Source organism: Mastomys coucha, unplaced genomic scaffold (assembly GCF_008632895.1).
Source record: "Mastomys coucha isolate ucsf_1 unplaced genomic scaffold, UCSF_Mcou_1 pScaffold3, whole genome shotgun sequence".
Taxonomy (NCBI): Eukaryota; Metazoa; Chordata; class Mammalia; order Rodentia; family Muridae; genus Mastomys; species Mastomys coucha.
The window spans coordinates 42,794,185-42,814,052 of NW_022196909.1; the positions used below are offsets into that span (position 1 = coordinate 42,794,185).

General features: G+C 51.6%; 2 protein-coding genes across 4 annotated transcripts in view; both read left to right on the top strand.

Moving 5' to 3' along the window:
- Positions 1–3,588, top strand: part of Dnmt3l (DNA methyltransferase 3 like) — a 22,733-nt gene extending 19,145 nt beyond the window's left edge. For both annotated transcript variants that reach the window (XM_031346649.1, XM_031346650.1), the window contains one exon: positions 3,143–3,588. In XM_031346649.1, the coding sequence (XP_031202509.1) occupies positions 3,143–3,305 (163 nt within the window). In that variant the 3' untranslated portion in view covers positions 3,306–3,588. The remainder of the gene's footprint in view (positions 1–3,142) is intronic.
- Positions 3,589–7,442: 3,854 nt separating this feature from the next.
- On the top strand, positions 7,443–18,162 carry Icoslg (inducible T cell costimulator ligand). 2 transcript variants are annotated; one of them, XM_031348210.1, is made up of 7 exons: positions 7,443–7,705; positions 9,315–9,433; positions 9,897–10,247; positions 12,201–12,494; positions 14,085–14,249; positions 15,658–15,687; positions 16,436–18,162. In XM_031348210.1, the coding sequence occupies exons 1-7, from the start codon at positions 7,695–7,697 to the stop codon at positions 16,444–16,446; spliced, it is 981 nt and encodes a 326-aa protein (XP_031204070.1). In that variant the 5' UTR covers positions 7,443–7,694; the 3' UTR covers positions 16,447–18,162. The 2 variants fall into 2 exon arrangements, with proteins under 2 accessions (XP_031204070.1, XP_031204069.1); XM_031348209.1 differs by having other exon boundaries at positions 15,658–18,162.
- The last annotated feature ends 1,706 nt before the right edge of the window (positions 18,163–19,868 follow it).

Sequence of the window (19,868 nt, forward strand, 5' to 3'; positions counted from 1 at the left end):
ACACTCGGGCTCGTAACCATTCATATATGGTGACTCAGCTCCCTAACACATTCCCACACCCGCACACAGACACCCACTTGCTTACAGACAAGTGCACAGGTGGACTGAGCCAGTTTGAACTTTTTCTTCTGAAACTGCTAAGTCATGTCCTTTCCTGTCCTACACTGAGTTTCTGGAAACTTCCCACCCACCTCTTACATGCCAGCATTCTCCTGGCTCCTCGCCACTCTTGCCCGTCATGGTAGGTACCACCAGGTTCCCTCACCTGGATGCTGGGGCGGAGTGGAAGGGGCTATGGCTTGCCCAAGCATTGCATTTGGAAACTTCTGAGGTATTGTCTCCTGTCTGCAGCCCCTCCCGATAGATACTGTGGGATGGGATAGAGCAGGAGAGGGACAGTGTGTGAGCTCATCCATCTATCTGCAAAAGGAGCCACGTTCCACTCACACGGGCCATCCTTAACAAACATACTTTAGAGTTAATCATCATGGTACAGCCAATCCTAGTACATGTGGCTGTTCCACTCTTCTTTTGTATTTAATTTTTTAAATGTGACTGTAATTGTAACTGTAATTTCATTTTGTTTAAAGATTTACTTATTTAATGTATTTGAGTACACTCTGTAGCTGTACAGATAGTTGTGAGCCTTCATCTGGTTGTTGGGAATTGACTTTAGGACCTCTGCTTGCTCAGGCCCAAAGATTTATTTATTATTATACATAAGTACACTGTAGCTGTCTTCAGACGCACCACAAGAGGATGTCAGATTTCATTACGGTTGGTTGTGAGCCACCATGTGGTTGCTGGGATTTGAACTCAGGATCTTCGGAAGAGCAGTCGGTGCTCTTACCCGCTGAGCTATCTGACCAGCTCTCCACTCTTCTTTTGAGCTGCCCACCATGGGAGCCTGCCAGGTTTGTAGCTTGTAGGGTCAGCTCCTTTCTTTCTTTTGTTCATTTTTTGTTGTGGTGGTGGTTTTGTTTTGTTTTTGTTTTTTGTTTTTTCCAAAGCGGGGTCTCTCTGTATATTTCTGGCTATACTGGAACTTGTTCTGTTGAATTCAGAGATACCCCTGCTTCTGTCTTCCCAAGTGGTGGGATGAAAGGCATGCATCATCAACTCCTCACTCCTCTCTCCTCCCCCAATCTTCAAGCACCCTATCTCTTTTCTGATTGAGGTGCCTGCTTTTTTTGTTTTTGTTTTTCTAAATATGAGTACACTGTCGCTGTCTTTAGACACACTAGAAGAGGGCATCGGATCCCATTACAGATAGTTGTGAGCCACCATGTGGTTGCTGGGATTTGAACTCAGGACCTTCGAAAGAGCAGTCAGTGCTCTTAACCGCTGAGCCATCTCTCCAGTCCCGGTACCTGCTTCCTCCAAAGGGAGTTGAGGGCCATGTGCACCTGCACCTGATACTTACGGACACTTGGCTCCTGAAGGAAACTGACGGCTGTTTGCTTTCAGGGAGACTTCCTAGTGGGGTACTTGCCCACTGAAGTAGGGATCATCTTGCCAAGGTCATGGACTCTCATGCAACATCTGCCTCCAGACAACCGTTGTCCTGGGATGGGGGTGGGGTGCACATGAAGACAGGGTGGGATGTAGGGAAGGTGGATGACGGTGTATATTCTGACATGCCCATTTTGTCTGTGCCCAAAGAGATGGTCCTTAACTCCACCAAGGGCTGGGCATACGGAAAGGGGATGCTAGGTATCTTATCTTCAAAGCTGAGGATGAAGCTTACACATTCCCAAGAGCTGGAGTACTCCGTGTAAGCTGGGTTTGCTGTGTCAGGCCTCCTGGGAACTGTGCGCACACTTGCAGGGGCTCACTGATCTGTTTTTCCATAATTTTTTAAAAATTCACAACATTATATCCCAATTGAAGTCCCCCTCCCAGTCCCACTCTTGCAAATTCCTTCCTCCATTATCTCCTTTTCTTCTCTCAGAGAAGGTGCAAGCCCCACTTGGGTACCACCCCATCTTGGGACATCTAGTCCCAAGAGGACTAAGTACATCTTCTTCCACTGAGACCTATTCAGGCAGTCCAGGTACGGGAAGCGGGTCCAGTGGCAGGCAACAGAGACAGAGATAGATAGCCCCTGTTCCAACTGTTAGGGGACCTATATAAAGACCAAGCTGCACATCTGCTACAAATGGGGGTGGGAGGGGGGAAACAAAGTTCAACCCCTGAGTGCTCTTTGGTTGTGGTTTAGTCTCCTTGAGCCCCACAGACCCAGGTTAGTTGACTCTGTAGGTCTTCTTGTGGTGTCTTTGCCCCCTCCGGCTTGCTTAATTCTACCCTTCTCTTCCACAAGACTCCCTAAGCTCTGCCTTATGTATGGCTGTGGGTCTCTGCATCTGTTATCATCTGCTGCTGGGCGAAACCTCTCGGGAGACAGTTAGGCTAGGCTCCTGTTTGCAAACATAGCAGACTGTCATTAATAATGTCCAGAGTTGGCTCTTTCCCATGGCGTGGGTCTCACGTTGTGGCACTCCTTCAAGTTGGCCGTTCCCTCAGTCTCTGCTCCATCATTTATCCCTGTGCACCTTGGAAGCAGGTCAGATTTTGGGTTGAAGGTTGTGCAGATGCGTTGATGCCCCCTCCTTCCTGCCTGGCTAGCTCACCGATCTTTACTTTTACTTACTCTGTGTGGGTCACTGCCTGGGTCGGCTCCTATCCCTTCCTGGCAGTTTCTTGGCTTTCTCTTCTTCACACCCAAAAGGGGACGTGCTGGGCTCGATCAAAGATTGAACATCTCACTTGGGGTGTGGTAGCACACACGAATTTGCTTTTAATCCCAGCAGAAGCAGGTGGATCTCAGTGGTTCGAGGCCAGCCAGAGCCACACAGGGAGATAGCATCTTGAAAGGGAGTGAGATTAGAAGTTTAATCTTTGGCAACCCTGCCTGTTCCCAATCTGTCCTGAGGCAGGTAGGAGGCAGGGCCATGTCTTCCTCTGCTTCAAGATGTGGAGACCCCATCAGGTCCTCCTGAGGGTCCCCAGAGACCACAGGCAACCCCTTCACCTTGTGGAGGCCTCGAGGCTGTGTCCCTCTCCCCCAACCTCCACCCCTGCCCCCACCCCCAGCACCTCATCCAATACTGCAATTCTAACAGGTGACTCTTTTCCTTGGTAGCAAGCACACGGTCCTGACCCCAAAGGAAGAAGAGTCTCTGCAATGCCAAGGAAGAACCAGAAGCAAGATGGCTGCCCAGAAACTTGACTCCCTGGTGAAGCACTGCCTTATCCCCCTGAGAGAGTACTTCAAGTATTTTTCTCAGAGCTCACTTCCTCTTTAGAAATGAGTCACCCCACGATGAAAGTCTTTCCTAGAACCATGGCAGTCCTTCTTCCTATGGCATTTTCCCTCTGCAGAGCTTTCTCTGGTTGGCTTGCCAGCCTTTGGGGTTCTCCCTCCTGTTTTGAGTCCCCAGGATGCAGATGCCCCTGTGCAGCTCACTGTGGGGAGTGGGAGGTACCCATGGCTGTGGACATCCTGATGGGATAACCTGCCATGCTTCTCTGAAACTGTGTGTACCTGTTGTGAAGTTTTTCAAATATATCATAGGATTGTTACTGGTAGTGTTCTGGTGTGGTGTGTGAGACTACTATGTCACAGTGGTGACACTCGCCATAGACCCTGAATTCCTGCCGCCCTGCCACTTGCTATTTGCTTTGAGGTTTGAACCCACTCACCTTCCCTGTTGCTTCACAGAACACCCCAGCCCATTGCTGAAGCGTATACCTGGGGAGCAGACCATGTGCCTGCTGGGTTGTCCTAACACAATGGGAGATGTTCCAATGAAGCTAAATCCATTGGGAAGTGTGGACTGGTCAGTTTTGAAGTATATAGTGAATTCTGATTAGCCATAACCTCCCCACCCTCCAACATACATGTGTGCACATGTATACATATATACATACATACACACACACACACCTTGGATCTAGATCCCAGCCATTAAAGAAACTCAAACTGGCTGGGCATCATAGCTGGGGCTCAGGACCCACTGGAGTCATGTTGGCTCTGGGCTCTGAAAGGAAGCTGGGTTAAGGTTGGACCCTGAAGTATGAGAGGTCAGTAGATATCTGAGTCTCAAGCAATCTGGGGCCAGTATAGTGGGTGGTTCAGTGTACACATGCTCTCAAGCCTAATGACGTGAGTTTGATTCTTAGAACCCACTCCTGTGAGTCATCTGCTCTCCACATGTGTGGTGCCACGTGTGAGCAAGATATGGGAATCCTGCTTAGGCCAGGGTCTACCCACTCCATGGGCCTGATACGGCAGCAGAAGCAGCAAGCATGAGCCCACGACCACCACTGACCAGACAGGTGGCAAGATCTCTGCATGGAGTGGCAGCTGCTTTTATCCCAGGCTATGACACTATGTGTTCCCATCCATCATTGCTCTCTCTCTCTCTTTCTCTCTCTCTCTCTCCTTTGATTTCTCTGGCTGTCCTAGAACTCCCTCTTTAGACCAGGAACTCACTCTAGACCAGGCTGGCCTCAAACTCAGAGGAGATCTGCCTGCCTCTGCCTCCCAAGTGCTGGGATTAAATGTGTATGTCAAAAAACACGTGGCTTTTGGTTTGCCTTAAAATACTGTACAAGCAGAGCATGGTGGTGTATGCCTGTGATCCCAGCACTAGGGAGGCAGAGGCAAGAGGATTGAAAACTGGAGGCCAGCCTGGAGTGATCCTGATAGGCTCTGCCCCACAGTTGCCTGGCAACGGGCTGGTAGGACTGACTCACTATAAAAGGGGCTGCTTGCCCCCTCCTCACTCTTACTCTCTTTGTCCTTTCTCTCCCCATTCCCCTCCCCCATCTCTCTCTCCACATGTCCCTAACTGTTGACTCTTTTTTTCTCTTCTCTCTTCTTCTCTTTCCCCCCCTCCCCCCTGCCTTTCTTTGTCTCTACTCCCTAAACTCCCCTTCCTATGCCCTAAATAAAATCTATTCCATACTATATCCGTTGTATGGCTGGTCCATCATGGAAGGGGTGTTTCAGCATGGACCCGCAGGGGCACCCCCTTCCACCTCACCATACCGCGCCTCTACCAAACATATCCTGATTCTCTTTATAAAACACAACAGATCCTGTCTCCAAGCCAAATGAAAGCACGAGTCTGTATCTGTGATCCGTGCAGTTCAGGGCGTGCATAACTCATGGGGAATACTTAGTATCTTCTCCCCGCCCCCAGACAGGGTTTCTCTGTGTAGCCCTGGCTGTCCTGGAACTCACTCTGTAGACCAGGCTGGCCCCAAACTCAGAAATCCGCCTGCCTCTGCCTCCCAAGTGCTGGGATTAAAGGCGTGCACCACCTCTGCCCGACAGAATACTTAGTATCTTACAGCAATGGTTCTCAGCCTCTGGACCACTGCAACCCTTTAATACATACAGTTCCTCGTGTTGTGCCGACTCTCAACCATAAAATTGGTTTTTTTTTTGTTACTACTTCATAACTGTAATTATGTTACTGTTATGACTTGTGATGTAAACATCTATGTTTTTTTTTTCCTGATGGTCTTTGGTGACCCCTGTAAACAAATTATTCAATCCCAAAGGGGTGGCAATTACAGGTTGAGAACCACTCTTCCACCACTGTTGGGTAACTTACTTGGTGGTGCCTAATTTCCAAGAAGCAAAGGTGAGATTTGAACCCAGCCATGCATTTGCCACTGTCTCCTGCCTTGATAGCCGGGTCTCCCACGGGCTCCTCCCCCACATCTACCCAGCTCTGCCTAGAGTCCACTTCTAGCCAAGATGTGAATCACTTCCTTGCTGTACTAAGAAGACCCCTTTGTTTAGCAGCATTTGGCTTTCTGGGATCCCAGATGTTGCAGAGGAGTGCAGGGCACCCATTTTTCCAGAGCTCCAGTCCCTGCCCCTTTGCCAGCCATAGCATGGTCCGGATCTGCCATAAAAGCCCCTTCAACCTTTGCTCCCTTCTGTCTGCCTGGAGGAACTACTGGGTGAGGATCAGTCAGCCAGGTAGACACAAGGCAAGAAGTGGCATAAGTGTCAGCCAATGGGGGCGCTGTTCAGGCCCCTGGGCATCAGTGATAGGCCCAGATGGTGATGCCTATCCAGAGAAGCCCCGAGATTAGTGCCGGGTTGTTCTGTGACCGGACTGGGGAGCCTATGGCCAGGGGTGCTGGAACATAGGGCATGGTGCTACCCTACCGGCTCCATGTGCCCACTGATGCTAAGGTGACTTCCCAACACGGCCTTCTGCTGAGTTCTCCGTTGCTGCCGACCTAGCGAGGAGATGAGTGAGTGCGAGGAACTAACCCTGATGTGATGTGGTACCTAGCCTCTGGGTCCACTCATTGGATTATCTCTGCCAGAGCCCAGGGGTCAAGTTCTGATAACTTCTGTTTTTCCTAGCACACAAAGAAGATAGCCCCTCTCCCTACAGGAGGGCCTCCAAACTCGGCAGCTCTGGTCACCACCTCTGTTTGTCTCTTCTGTTCTCCTGTGCTTACCCTGGCTTGCTCCCTGTTGTGGATAGCCAAAAGCCAGAGATTTTTGGTTCCTGTCTTCCTTCCTCCCTCCGTCCCTCCGTCCCTCCCTCCCTTCTCTTTTCCTTCTTCTTCTTCTTCCTCTTCCTCCTCTTCCTTTTCTTTTTCAGGACAGGAAAGCCCTGCCCCGTGTAGCCCTGGTTGTCCTAGAACTCACTCTGTAGACCAGGCTAGCCTCAAACTCAAGAGATCCACCTGCCTGCCTTCCCCTGGTCTCCGCATTCCCAATTCACTGGCAGATGGGGCGGCGGGGGGTGGGGTGGGGAGCATGAAATAGCGTGAGGAGCACATCCTTAAAGGCCCAGACACAGACTCAGCACCTATGAACCCTTAGGCCTCTCCCAAAGTGAGTGTCAGAGAGCACGAGGTTGGAAACGGGATTGCCAAGTCTGGCTGGCTTCGGAGGAGAAAATGGAAACGTCATCCTGTGTCCCACAACTTTATCCCTCACCAAGCCTTCGAAGTTGGGCGATGGGAGAGCTGGACCTGAGCGGAGCCCCGTCTTCTCCCGTTCTTCCTCCTGGTGGCCCCCTCTCTCCTCCCACCTGCCCTGGCTTTCACTTTTTAATTCCTAGTCGTTACGTTTTCCGCTCATCTACCGTATTTGGTTAACCCAAGTCCGGGCTTCTACAAGACAGGGCGGGACACCGGGCTCTAGAAGAGAGACGCAGCGACCAGGCCGGGAATGTTCTGGGCAGCGCTGGGGACCAGCGGCTGAGTATCGTGTCTTCCTACCTGCACCCTAAGCCGCTGTCCCCAGCCTTTCGGCTTTTGCGCTCGCCGGGATCCACAAACCACCCCACACCCTCGCACCTGTAACTCACGCCTATGTCCCCGAGCCTGCCCAGCAGCGGACTGGGCTGCTCTCCGGAGCCGGAGGGCGGAGGCTGAGCTCCCCGCCCCTTCCCGCCCCTAGGATGTGGCGGGAGGGACGGACCGAGGGCGGGGATCCTGGCTGTGCCTAATCGGTCAAGCGCGCAGCGCTAGCTAGCTCATTTACAGCCGCTCTCCTGCCACCGAAGCCTCAACAATCCCAGATTTCCGCGCCCCTAGTCCTGGAAGTCCTCCCCCCCCCAGTTCTCCGTGACCCCCGAGAGCTCCAGAACCCCAGCAGCTCCAGCTCTCCGCGCTCCGAGGTCCAGCACCCCGGAGTCTGCGCTCGCACCATGCAGCTAAAGTGAGTCCGGTCGCGGTTGTGTCCCGTGGGTGGGGGGGAGTGGGGTCGGGGAGCCGGGGACCCACCCGAACTAGGGCTGAGAGCGCTCGACCGTAGCGTAGCGGCCGGATACCGGCGCAGATGTGCCCGGTTCCCGACGGGTAGCGGCCACACCTGGACCTGCCGGCCTGGACGGCAGGGGGCGGCGCAGGGCTAACCTGCTGCACCCACGGACCAGAGGACCGGGCGCGTGGGCGGCTTGTAGGAGGAGGAAGGGCAAGAGCAGGGACTGAAGGTGAAGACTCACGCCGCCCTGGGCACTGGCTTAGCCGCCGCCCTTCTCCCTGTTGATTTCCCAGAACGGGAGGATGTGTGTTACCTCAAAGGCCAGCTGATACCCAGTGCATGGGGACAGGGCACCTCCTTGTACACTTGACTTCCCTGGCAGATCTAGACTGGGCAGGGGGAAGTGGGAGGTGTGTGTGTGTGTGTGTGTGTGTGTGTGTGTGTGTGACAGTTTTGCATTCTCTCAGGCACTTGTACGGTGGACACTCGGTCTCCACTAGCTATGGTGAGGACTTCAGTCCACGAGTGAGAGTCTCCAGGGAGAGAAAAGGCTACGGAGTGCCTAATGGCCAGTAGCTGGCTTGAGTTTGTGGTTTGCCCACTAACTATTCCTGCCGGTTCTCTCTCTCTCTCTCTCTCTCTCTCTCTCTCTCTCTCTCTCTCTCTCTCTCTCTCTCTGTGTGTGTGTGTGTGTGTGTGTGTGTGTGTGGCTCCCCAACGGTTTCTCTTGAGACAATCTTCTGAGAATTTCAGGGCTGCTGTTGAGAGAGAGTGAGGTGAGGTTTCAGGAATTTTTTTTTTCAAGACAGGGTTTCTCTGTATAGCCCCGGCTGTCCTGGAACTCACTCTGTAGACCAGGCTGGCCTCGAACTCAGAAATCTGCTTGTCTCTGCCTCCCAAGGGCTGGAATTAAAGGCATGGGCCACCACTGCCCAGCAAGGTTTCAGATGTTAAAGGTGTGTGGGCAACTGTGAAGTGTCTGATGATCTGCTGCAGGGTCTCAGCCCCTATAGAGAGTCTCCATAGAACAGATGGCCTTGGGAGACTGAGCAAGCTCTGGCTAGAGCATCCAAGGCTGCTTTAGAGTAGGGTGAAGTGCCCCCCTTCCCACTACCCTTCTTCCCCTCCCCCTCACTCCCACCACCCACCAGGCCTCTAAGAGGAGGTGGTTAGGCTGAGCTACACAGGACACAGACTTTTGTGTATGACCAAGGGTCTGGGACAGGGTGACTCTCCGAGTTTGGTTTCAGATGGTACTAGCCCTCTCCTACCTCCTTTGGGGCCATCAGGTATCTCCATCTCCTTCCGACTGCAGCTTGTATCCATCCCTCTACAGACGGTTAGGTCGCAGGGAAGGGGGCACAGACCTCAAAGCCAGGGCTCTCAGAACCCTTGCTCCTCATACAAATCAACTGACCTTCTGGGTTTGGGAGCTGTCAGGGGATGTGTGTGTGTGTGTGTGTGTGTGTGTGTGTGTGTGTGTGTGTTTTGGGGCTGGGATGTGTATGGTCCTGGTTGGATTCTCTGAGGTCCTCTTCCGAAGGAGTTCGCGTTTTTCTCCTAGGTGTCGATATTTTGTGTCCTCGGGAACCAGACAGCCTGTTTGGAAGAGGCACCATCTTTCTAGAGGGTTCTTTTCCGGTCCTGGTCTGCTCTTGCTGCTGTTTGGCAGTCTCTGTGCTGGTAAGTTCGGATGCTTCATGCTGTGTGGAGCATAGATGCCGCACATTAGGGAAGCCCTGCCCACTGTCCCTACAGCCTCCCCGGAGGCCCACTGGAGAAAGCTGGATCCCCATACCTAGGCTGATAGGTAGATTTGGCGGTCAGAAAGGGAAGTGGTTTTTTCTAAACTTTAGACTTCTCTTTGCATTTCTTGCTTGGGGTCAGTGGAATGCCCCTCCTGGTCTCTCTGTGTGGTGAAATCATGAAAGCCACTTTTGAAGAGAGCTAGGAGTGAGACCCTGCCAAAGCTAGGGAGGGAGCTAGCCTTGGCACTAGGTGGAAGCTCATGCCTAAGCTCCTGAGGTTGCTACAAGACACTCGTGGGCTCTCCTAGTGAACCTTAGTAATGAATTCCTTTCTTGCCTTGGTGGGTTAGGACAGTATAGATGCTTGAATACATTGTATCCCTTTTGAACCTCTGCAGAGGCTGAAGTTAAGGAAGTCCATGCAATGGTGGGCAGTGATGTGGAGCTCAGCTGCATTGAGTCCCAAAGGCGCCATTTCAACTTGAACGATCTGTATGTCTATTGGCAAATCGTCGATAACCAAAGCACTGTGGTGACTTATTACCTGCCTAACGAGCCAGGGATGCATGTGGATAGTTCCTACAAGAACAGGGCCCATCTGTCACTGGACCGCATGAAGCAGGGTGATTTCTCTCTGTACCTGCAGAATGTCAACCCTCAGGATACCCAGGAGTTCAAGTGCTTGGTATTTACAAAGTCCACAGAGTTAAGCAAGGTTGTGGAAGAGGTGGTCAGGCTGCGTGTGGCAGGTAAGACTCTCAAAGCAGAGATTGGCTTTGCCCAGCATGTTGCTCTGGAAAAGTCCTGAAGAAACCCCAGTGTGGACTGTCTCAGTGGTGGGCTTCTATGCATCCATGGGGCTCTGATCATCATCATCTTTTTTTTTTAAGATTTATTCATTTATTATATATAAGTACACTGTAGCTGTCTTCAGAAGAGGGTATCAGATCCCATGACAGATGGTTGTGCGCTCAAGGGTTAGGGTTAGGGTTAGGGTTAACCATGTGGTTGCTGGGATTTGAACTCAGGACCTCTGGAAGAGCTGCCAGTGCTCTTAACCACTGAGCCATCTCTCCAGCCCAGAGCTCTGATCTTAACAGAGTCCAAACTCAAGGCCCCCTGGTTTCAGAGAACTGCCCATTTAGCCATCTTTGTCATCTTCAGGTGGCTAACTGAACTGGAAGTAGATGGTGAGAACTGAGTTAATAGGGGAGTGTGGGGTGGGGTGATGGCTCATTAGGGAGAGTGCTTACGCCAGGACCTTTGTTCAATCCCACCCTCCGCCTAAAGTAGGCCATAGTAGCATGTGTTTGTAGGTCTAACACTATGGAGGCAGATAGGTGGACCTTTAGGGCTCGCTGGTTAGCTAGCCTAGCCTACTGAGCTTTGGGCCAGTCAAAGATCCTGTACCCCAAAGCAAGATGGTCAGCTTTTGTGGAGCAACACTAGAGGTTATACTTTTTTTTTTAAAGATTTACTTATTTTTATTTATGTATATGGGTACACTGTAGCTATAGATGGTTGTGAGCCATCATGTGGTTGCTGGGAATTGAATTCAGGCCCCTCTCGCTCTGGCTCTGCTCCCTCTGGCCAAAGATTTTATTTATTATTCAGTGTAAGTACACTGAAGCTGCCTTCAGACACACCAGAAGAGGGCGTCAGATCTCATTACGGATGGTTGTGAGCCACCGTGTGGTGGCTGGGATTTGAACTCAGGACCTTCGGAAGAGCAGTCAGTGCTCTTAACCGATGAGCTATCTCTCGAGCCCCGGGGTTCTATTCTTACGCATGGGCACGGGCAGCCCTCCCTAGCCAGCTGTTCTCAAATGTGTGTGCGCGCAAGGAGTAAAGGATGCTGGAAATCTAAATGAGGTTGGACCTTAGGGGAATGCTTATAATCCACCAAGGATTTAGGGCTACTTAGTGGGAAGGCAGATGTGTGTCCAGTGAGGAAAACTAGCCCCACATGAGGGAGCAGGAGTTTGGAGTGGGAGCTGTCGCTACCCATCAGGCTCAGTGTCCCTCTCTCCATCCCCACTCCTGTTAGCTACAGTAATTACTTTTCCAGCTCTATAACCAAGATCCCCGATACATACAACAAAGGGATAGAGATGTCCCATCACAATTGTTTCAGACCATCCTGGAGGGACAGGCATGTCAGGACAAGACCAGATGGTGGCAGGAACGTGTGGCAGAGTCTGCTTAGCACACAGCAAGCCAGGATTCCGGGGGGGGGGGGGAAGCCAGGCTGGCTCTTAGCTCTTTTTCCTTTCCTTTGAAACATTTATGTGTATGGGGGTTTCGGCTGCATGCGTGTCTGTATACTATGCGCGCGCTTGGTGGCCACAGCGAGTCTAATCTAGTGGGACTGGAGTTACAGATGGTTGTGAGCGTCCATGGGGGTGCTAGGAATCAAACCCAAGACCTCTGGAAGAGCAGCCAGTGTTCTGAACCATTCCTTCTAACACTCCCCTCCTGCCCCCATTTTCTCTCCTTATCCATTCTCCCAATGCATGGTGGGAGTTAATTCAGTTAGTCCCCTAGACCTCCTTATAGACAAGCATCGGGAACAGATGGGTTTTGGTCCAATCAAATTGGCAGTGAAGATTTAGCCATCTATATCTATGGGGCATTTCAGCTTTGTTTTAGTCAGACATCCCCACTGGTCAAGCCTCCCTCACCGTTGCCTCCTTTCCCTGCAGCGAACTTCAGTACGCCTGTCATCAGCACCTCTGGTAGCTCCGACCCCGGCCAGGAACGTACCTACACCTGCATGTCCAAGAATGGCTACCCAGAGCCCAACCTGTATTGGATCAACACAACAGACAATAGCCTAATAGACAGGACTCTGCAGAATAACACTGTCTACGTGAACGAGTGGGGCCTGTACGACGTAATGAGCACCTTAAGGATCCCTTGGACACTTTATGGGGATGTTATGTGCTGTGTAGAGAATGTGGCCCTCCACCAGAACATCACAAGCATCAGCCAGGCAGGTAAGGCCCAGGCTGGGGCGTAGGGACTCTGGGAGCATCCAGGTTGTAGGTTAGGGGAGGTTCAGAGTCATAAACAGACTCCTTACAGATGATCCCTATCAGAGGCAACAAGGGAGGCTCTTGGATTCTGGAGGCAGGGACAGTGATTGCGGCTCAGGAACTCCAGGCAAATGATGACCATGCCTGTCACCCACAGCAGCGAACAGCGGATTCTTTTTTTTTTTAAGATTTATTTTATGTACATGAGTACATTGTCGCTGTCTTCAGACACACCAGAAGGGGGCGTCAGACCTCGTGACAGAGGGTTGTGAGCTACCATGTGGTTGCTGGGAGATGAACTCTGGAAGAGCAGTCAGTGCTCTTAACCACTGAGCTATCTCTCCAGCCCCGCCCCACCCCCCCAGCAGCTGACTCTTGAGCTCTTTAGCCAGTGAGAGCTGAGGATGTCCAGGGCCCGGTGCTCCTCAGCAGCCACAGAACTTGATCAGGATGGGGAGGAGGCCATACTGGGACACTTCCCCACTCCCATCCCACCCAAGGGAATTCAGCTATAGAACACAAAGACATGACCCTCCCCAGAGGCCATAGCTGTCCCAGTCTAGGTAAGGAACTAGCCGAGCGGTGGTGGTGGTGCACGCCTTTAATCCCAGCACTTGGGAGGCAGAGGCAGGTGGATTTCTGAGTTCGAGGCCAGCCTGGTCTACAGAGTGAGTTCCAGGACAGCCAGGGCTACACAGAGAAACCTTGTCTAGAAAAACCAAAAAAAAAAAAAAAAAAAAAAAAGAATAGGTAAGGGACCAAGCCAGTCACCAGATATTAAAAGAATGATCGTATTAATAAGAAGTAGCTCAAATAGGTGACCCGCAGAGGGAGAATGCCAGGAGGAGGAGCTTGGAAGCTGGGGTGCTGTGGGGTGGTAAATAGCTGTCTTCTTTGGGATCGGTAATGGTACTGGCATTCTTAGTGGGCACCAGTGTGTTGTACAAGCATCAAAGAGCATCACCCCCCACCCCCCGAAGAGCCTATATTTCTTACATACATTCCCTTGTAAGCCTGGGGAACAGTGTGTCCAATTCTCATAATGGGACAGGGGACCTTTGCCTGAAAGAGCACCCATATACCAGCCTGAGATTTTACAACTCCCACAGTGATAATAGGAGGCCTTTTGTTTTGTTTGTTTTTGTTTTTTGTTTTGTTTTTCGAGACAGGGTTTCTCTGTGTAGCCTTGGCTGTCCTGGAACTCACTCTGTAGACTAGGCTGGCCTCGAACTCAGAAATCCACCTGCCTCTGCCTCCCAAGTGCTGGGATCAAAGGCATGAGCCAACAGGGTCTCATGTAGCCTAGGCTGGCCTCAAACTCACTGTATAGGCAAGGTGACCTTGAACTCCCGAACTCTGCCTCCACCTCTGGAGTGTTGGAATTACAAGCGTGTGTCCATCTGCCCGTCCGTCTGGCCATGCTTAACCCTAACCCTAACCCTAACCCTAACCCTAACCCTAACCCTAACCCTGAACCCGGGGCTTGATATGTGCTAAGTAAGCACCGTGCTCTCTGAGCCCCACCCCCAGCCCAGTTTCTCTTTCCTGCAGATAGTCTCACTGGAAACAACGACGGGATCACAAAGAACCCAGAGGAAACCCCCAAGGAGGGGACAACCCTCGTCTCCGTCCTCACTGTACTATTGGTGGCTGTGGTTGTCACTCTCCTCATCATCACTGTGTACAGATACCGGTGTCCCCGCCGAAGCTATACAGGTTTGCGTGAGACTCGTTGTTGACCGTTTCCTATGGCTGCATTGGTTTCCACAGCTTCCTACACTTTTTTTGAGAAGATTTCATTTAAGATCCAATTTTAAAGTCGGCCAGTGGTGGCGCACGCCTTTAATCCCAGCACTTGGGAGGCAGAGACAGGCAGATTTCTGAGTTCGAGGCCAGCCTGGTCTACAGAGTGAGCTCCAGGACAGCCAGGGCTACACAGAGAAACCCTGTCTCGAAAAAAAAAATCCAATTTTGAAAGCATAAGCATGCTTAGCAACCGCCCGAATCCTCCCAGAAGAGGGTTAGGCCCTCTATTTTTCAAAAAAGATTTATTTATTTATTATATGTAAGTACACGATAGCTGTCTTCAGACACCTCAGAAGAGGGCGTCAGATCTCATTATGGATGGTTGTGAGCTGCCATGTGGTTGCTGGGATTTGAACTCAGCAGTCAGTGCTCTGAACTGCTGAGCTATCTCTCCAGCTCCCAACTCTCCATTTTCAATAGAACCAAGCTAGTGGTGAGATCACATGGTCCCAGGCTCAAGGGGATGATGGAGCCTAGATCCAGAGGTGGGACAGATGAGCTGGGTAGCGCTGAGCCTTTAAAGGCACAGGCTCACACTTAACTCCCAGAAGGACAGTTCCCAGAGATGGAATATATAGTACATTTCTATGGATGCTGTTCTAAGTTATGGGCAAGTATATTCCTGGAATCTTGTGCATTCCAAGGACAGGCCCAGAAAGTGCCAGAGTCACCACATCCTACACATGGGCCACAGTATAGGCTTTATGGCCAGAAAGTCTAGAAATGCTAGAAGGACTCATGACCAAGAAGGAAGTTGGGGAGGAAAGAGTTTACACAGCTTACACTTCCACATTGCTGTTTATCACCAAAGGAAGGCAGGACTGGAACTCACACAGGTAGGAACCTGGAGGCAGGAGCTAACGAAGAAGCCATGGAGGGATGCTGCTTACTGGCTTGCTTCCCCTGGCTTGCTCAGCTTGCTTTCTTATAGAACCCAGAACCATCAGCCCAGGGATGGCACCACCCACCATGGGCCCTCCCACCCTTGATCACTAATTGAGAAAATGCCTTACAGCTGGATCTCATGGGCGCCTTTCCTCAAGGGGGGCTCCTCTCTCTGTGATAACTCCAGCTTGTGTCAAGTTGACACACAAAACCCAGCCAGGACAACCGCTGAGCCCGCTCTCCATCCCTGACACCAAGTATCTTAAAATACTCCCTGCACACTTACTCCTTGAAATCCATCTTCCCTTCAAAGCAAGGCTTTCTGGGGAGCCCCTCCCTGTGGGAGCCCCGGGGAAGATGGGAGACAGAAGGGATGATGCTACTGTGAGCCCACCCTCCATCAATGCCTGAACTTCTCTGCTTTGATCCACAGGACCCAGGACTGTTCAACTTGAACCCACAGGTGAGTGTGCCTGCGGGGAGAAGCGGGTTGGCTGAGCTGTCATGACCTTTCAGACCTTTGGTTGGTAGTTTCCCTGTACTCGAGGATTCCAGAGATGCAGAAACCCTGTCCTGTGATGGAAACTTCTGGACCCTGCACAGCAGACAGCCTGTCCTAGGTCCCTGGGCCCCTCCTGCCTCTTCTCTGCAGAACCCCATAGACTCCTCTGTGACTCTGGCAGCCCAGAGTTATGTTGTTGGTGGTGTAGCCTCTATAGTTTCAAGAACGGCGGCGGGTGGATTCTGTAATCTCCAGAGGTGTGGATTCATATCCCGATTTTGGAAAAACATCCACAGAGGTATTGGTTGACCACCGGGAGATATCCCCGCTGGCTTTAATTAATTGTACTACCTCAAAGTGACTGTGCCTTCCTGAACCCTGGCTCTCCCATGGTTAGAGATGGTAGTGTGTGTGGTCCCCTGGGTGCAGCGAGGCCTGTTTGCTGACACCCACCACTCCACTCCAGACTAGACACAAGCTAGTATCAGGCCACTTGGGAGCCTGAGTTCTGGGCCACCTGGTCCTCACCCAGTCATGTGACTGCGATAGCAGCCGCTTCTGGGTTTTTAGCCCCTTTTCCCTCACCAGTCCCAGGAAGAATCATTTGTCTCCAAAAATTAAAACAGAGCCTGGTTCAGCAGCTCGAGCTTGCCCGAGACGGCCATGCGGGGAGGCAAGGCCTATCTTCACCTTCCTCTCTTTTCCCAAGACCACGCCTGACAGGACCCTGTCCAGGCTGTGGCCAGGGTTTCTGTGAGATGCCACCAGGTGGATGTCAGACACAGCTTCAGAGTGGACTCCCACAAGCAGCCTGGTGACAGAGGAGGACAATGGGCTGGGACGGAGGCCAGGAATCCCTGCAAGGCACAGAGGCGTGATCCCGGAAACCCGCGGGAGATCTCTCCAGTGGGCAGCAGCAGCACCAACATTATCAGAATATGGAACCTCCAGTGAGTCAGTACAGAGGAGAGCGGCTTGTGCGGTCATCCTTCCCCGACACGTGACTCAGTCCCGGGAGCTTTGAAAAAGGGCATTTGAGCCACTCTGGAAGCACCTACAGATTCTACTGGAAACATTCCCTGCTAGGGTCCTTCAGTCGGGGTGAAAACCTGACTTTATTTTCCATCTCAAGCTACTTGGGCCTCCTAGAGGATACATGGGGTTTTGTCTACAGAAAACCTGCTGCCGGCTGACCGTGGTTAGGCTCAGAGGTTTGGGGCATTCGGCTTCATGATATCCATGGGACATACTTCAAAGCAAAATATGTCCCAGGTGCCCCATAACGGGTGCTTCTCCCTCAAGCCTGACTTCCTGTGGAGACAGAGGCTTCCTGAAAGCCTTGAGCTCTTTCAGATTGAACAGAAAACCAGAAAACGGGGAGGGCAGCCCCATCCAGTCTCAGCAGCCCGTGAAGACCTCAACTCCAGCCTCCCGGGTCTCCATGTTGTCAGCCAGAATAGAGCTAGTTGTTTTGTTTCTAGATGGTTCTGCAATGTTGGCTGCTTGGAAACCTAAGTATGCAAGTGCAAGCTTCAGGTTGACGCAGTAGGGGGCATGGACTCCCCGATGGAACCCAGCGTCTGACCCTAGTTGAGGGCAAGCTCCTTCCCACCCAGAGACCTGGAAATTCTGGACAGCCAGGGCCTGCCTGCTCTGTGGCTGGGGCTCAGTGCTGACGGATGTGTGAGATCTTAGGAAGGAGGAGTGCAAACCCTGGGCTCAGGCTCCCGGGGATCAATGTTTGCAAGACCTGTCCTTTTTTTTTTTTTTTTTTTTCCTGCCCACATGGACTTATTCTTCACATTGACTTACTCAATGAGTGGAGAGAGCGAGCCGCTTACGTTCTTCCTGTAAACAAAGCATTACTTACCTGTAGAATAGCAACTGTCGTTTATGGGTCTTGAGTCAGCAGCTACAGCAAACAAGCACAAGGAGAGAAGTTGGGGTGCAAGAAGACGGGGTGCAGGGCCCCCAGGATAGATGTGTGGGAATTAGTGGCCACCCCAAGGCCCACAGTTCCAGAACTCAGGGACTCAGGTGGGTCTGTGGCAGCCAGGCAGGAGTACCCTGCCTACTTTAACTTCTCTTGTCAGAGGTAGTTTAGGGTCAGAAAGAGGTCAACCCAGTGAGCCAGCTAGCTGCCTTGGGGTACCAGACACACCGCCCCCCCACCCCTGCTTATATAGGCATTGGGAACCCTTCACAGACCACCGGCTGTACAGTCACTGTCACCTGCTGGTCCCAGCAGGTCCCCACCTTCCCATGGAATCTTGGGAGCATGGCACACACCTCCGTCCCGCCCCACAGCACATCAGCATTCAAGAGACTTGCCCTATCACTAACCAGCCCAGAACCTGTGGTGGTTCTCTATCTGGGTTGTAGATGGGGCATAGCGACTTCTAGAAAACCTGACGAGAGAATAAACATAAGATGGGTTTTCTGCCTTGTGTCTGGTGGCTTGTGTCAGTGTGGCGAGTCTGTCTCCATCAGCCCAGATGTTGCTACCACGATAGGTGGCTCTGTTCCTCGGGGGGTACGAGTCATCACCCATAACAGGGCAGGTTGTTATAGCCCTGACTCGGAAGCCAGAGGTCTCTCCCAGCATCCCATAGAACCCAAAAACTGTCCCAAGGGAGAAGGCCCTGACCTCACTGGTCAGCTAGTAGGTGGACAGGGCAGGTGGCCCCCAGCTGGGACTCATCATCACATTCCGTGCCTCAGTTTCCTCTCTGTGAAGCGAGACCCCTGGTCTGTTCAGGAGAGACCTAGCCTGGCATGACAGTTGTGGCTCTGGAGTGACCAGCCCAGCGTCAAGAGAAGATGGCTCTTCACTGCTGTGGCCTGCTCTGTAGTGGGTCTGGGGATGTTTCAGCTTACCCTCTTACAGAGTGCCCATCCCTGCCAGGGTCCGGCACCGGCTTGACTGCTGGATCTCCCTCCCAGTCTCCAACCTTTTAAACAGAAGACAAGCCCGTGCATCTAATGGGGCAGCAGCCTCTGTGGCAGTCAATCTGGGAATGATTTCATCCTTTGCAGCCCTTTGTCCCACCCACAGATGAGGATGCCAAGAGGCCAATGAGGTGTAGACTTGTGGAGGCTCTGGCTAAAGCCTTCTCGCCCACCCTGAGGCTCCCCAAACTAGAAATTCCCTGAGTCCCCACCCCACCTCTGATCACTGGTAGGGAGTCCCTCCTATACCGGCAAGCGGAGATGAGGCTTCATGCTGTTTAGACTGTCCTTGCCCCAAGACCCCTGACACTCCCTTCAGACATTCCCACCAAGTCAGTCCTCCTGGGAGCTGGTGGATTGTTGGCTTCAAGCAGCACAGTCCAAGCCCAGAACAGAAAGGGCTGCTGATTTCACCATCTTCCTCCCCTTCCCCTCCCAGCAGGCCTCTAAGTCACATGTGGCCACCACACACTGCTTGTCCCCACCTCCCCTTGACAAACAGGAGCTGAAACAATCCCCTACCCCCTCCCCTGATGTCCCTTTCCAGGTCCCAGGCCATGGAGCTCTTTCCAAGGGCCCCACCCAACCTCCGAGGGTTTGAGTAGTAGTTGTAGGGCCTGTTGCATGAGCTGCGGTGGGTAGGAAGCAGGCTCCAGGAACTTATTTCCCAAAGAACTAGCACGCACCGCCTCCCCCCACCCCCCAAATTGAGGCAGCTGTTGAGTTGGGAAGCTGCAGACTTGGGTAAAGACATAAGAAATCTCCACTTTTAGCAATAGGGACTGATATGCATGCAGACACCATTACTCTATACTACTATCCCTCCTAGCCTGGGTTACAGAGTGAGTTTGAGTTCTAGGACAGCTAGGGCTATGCAGAGAGGAGAGACCCTGTCTTACACACACATACACACACACACACACACACACACACACACACACACACACATACACACATATAGTTATATGGTGGTATATATGTATATAGTTACAGCTATATATAGTTATATAGCTATATATATATACATGTTATATAGTTTTATATGTGCATATATATAGTTATATATGTGTATAGGTATAGCTATATAGTTATAATATAGCTATATGTGTATATATATATATATATATATTTTATATATATATATATATATATATAAATCATACTGTGAGACCCCCTCCCAGATAGCTTCTTTT

Bases quoted from the DNA above. Each gene is read 5' to 3' on its own strand.
- Icoslg (XM_031348209.1), top strand. The intron at 9,434-9,896 runs GTAAGTTCGGAT...GAACCTCTGCAG, and splicing joins GTTTGGCAGTCTCTGTGCTG to AGGCTGAAGTTAAGGAAGTC. The intron at 14,250-15,657 runs GTTTGCGTGAGA...TTTGATCCACAG, and splicing joins TCCCCGCCGAAGCTATACAG to GACCCAGGACTGTTCAACTT.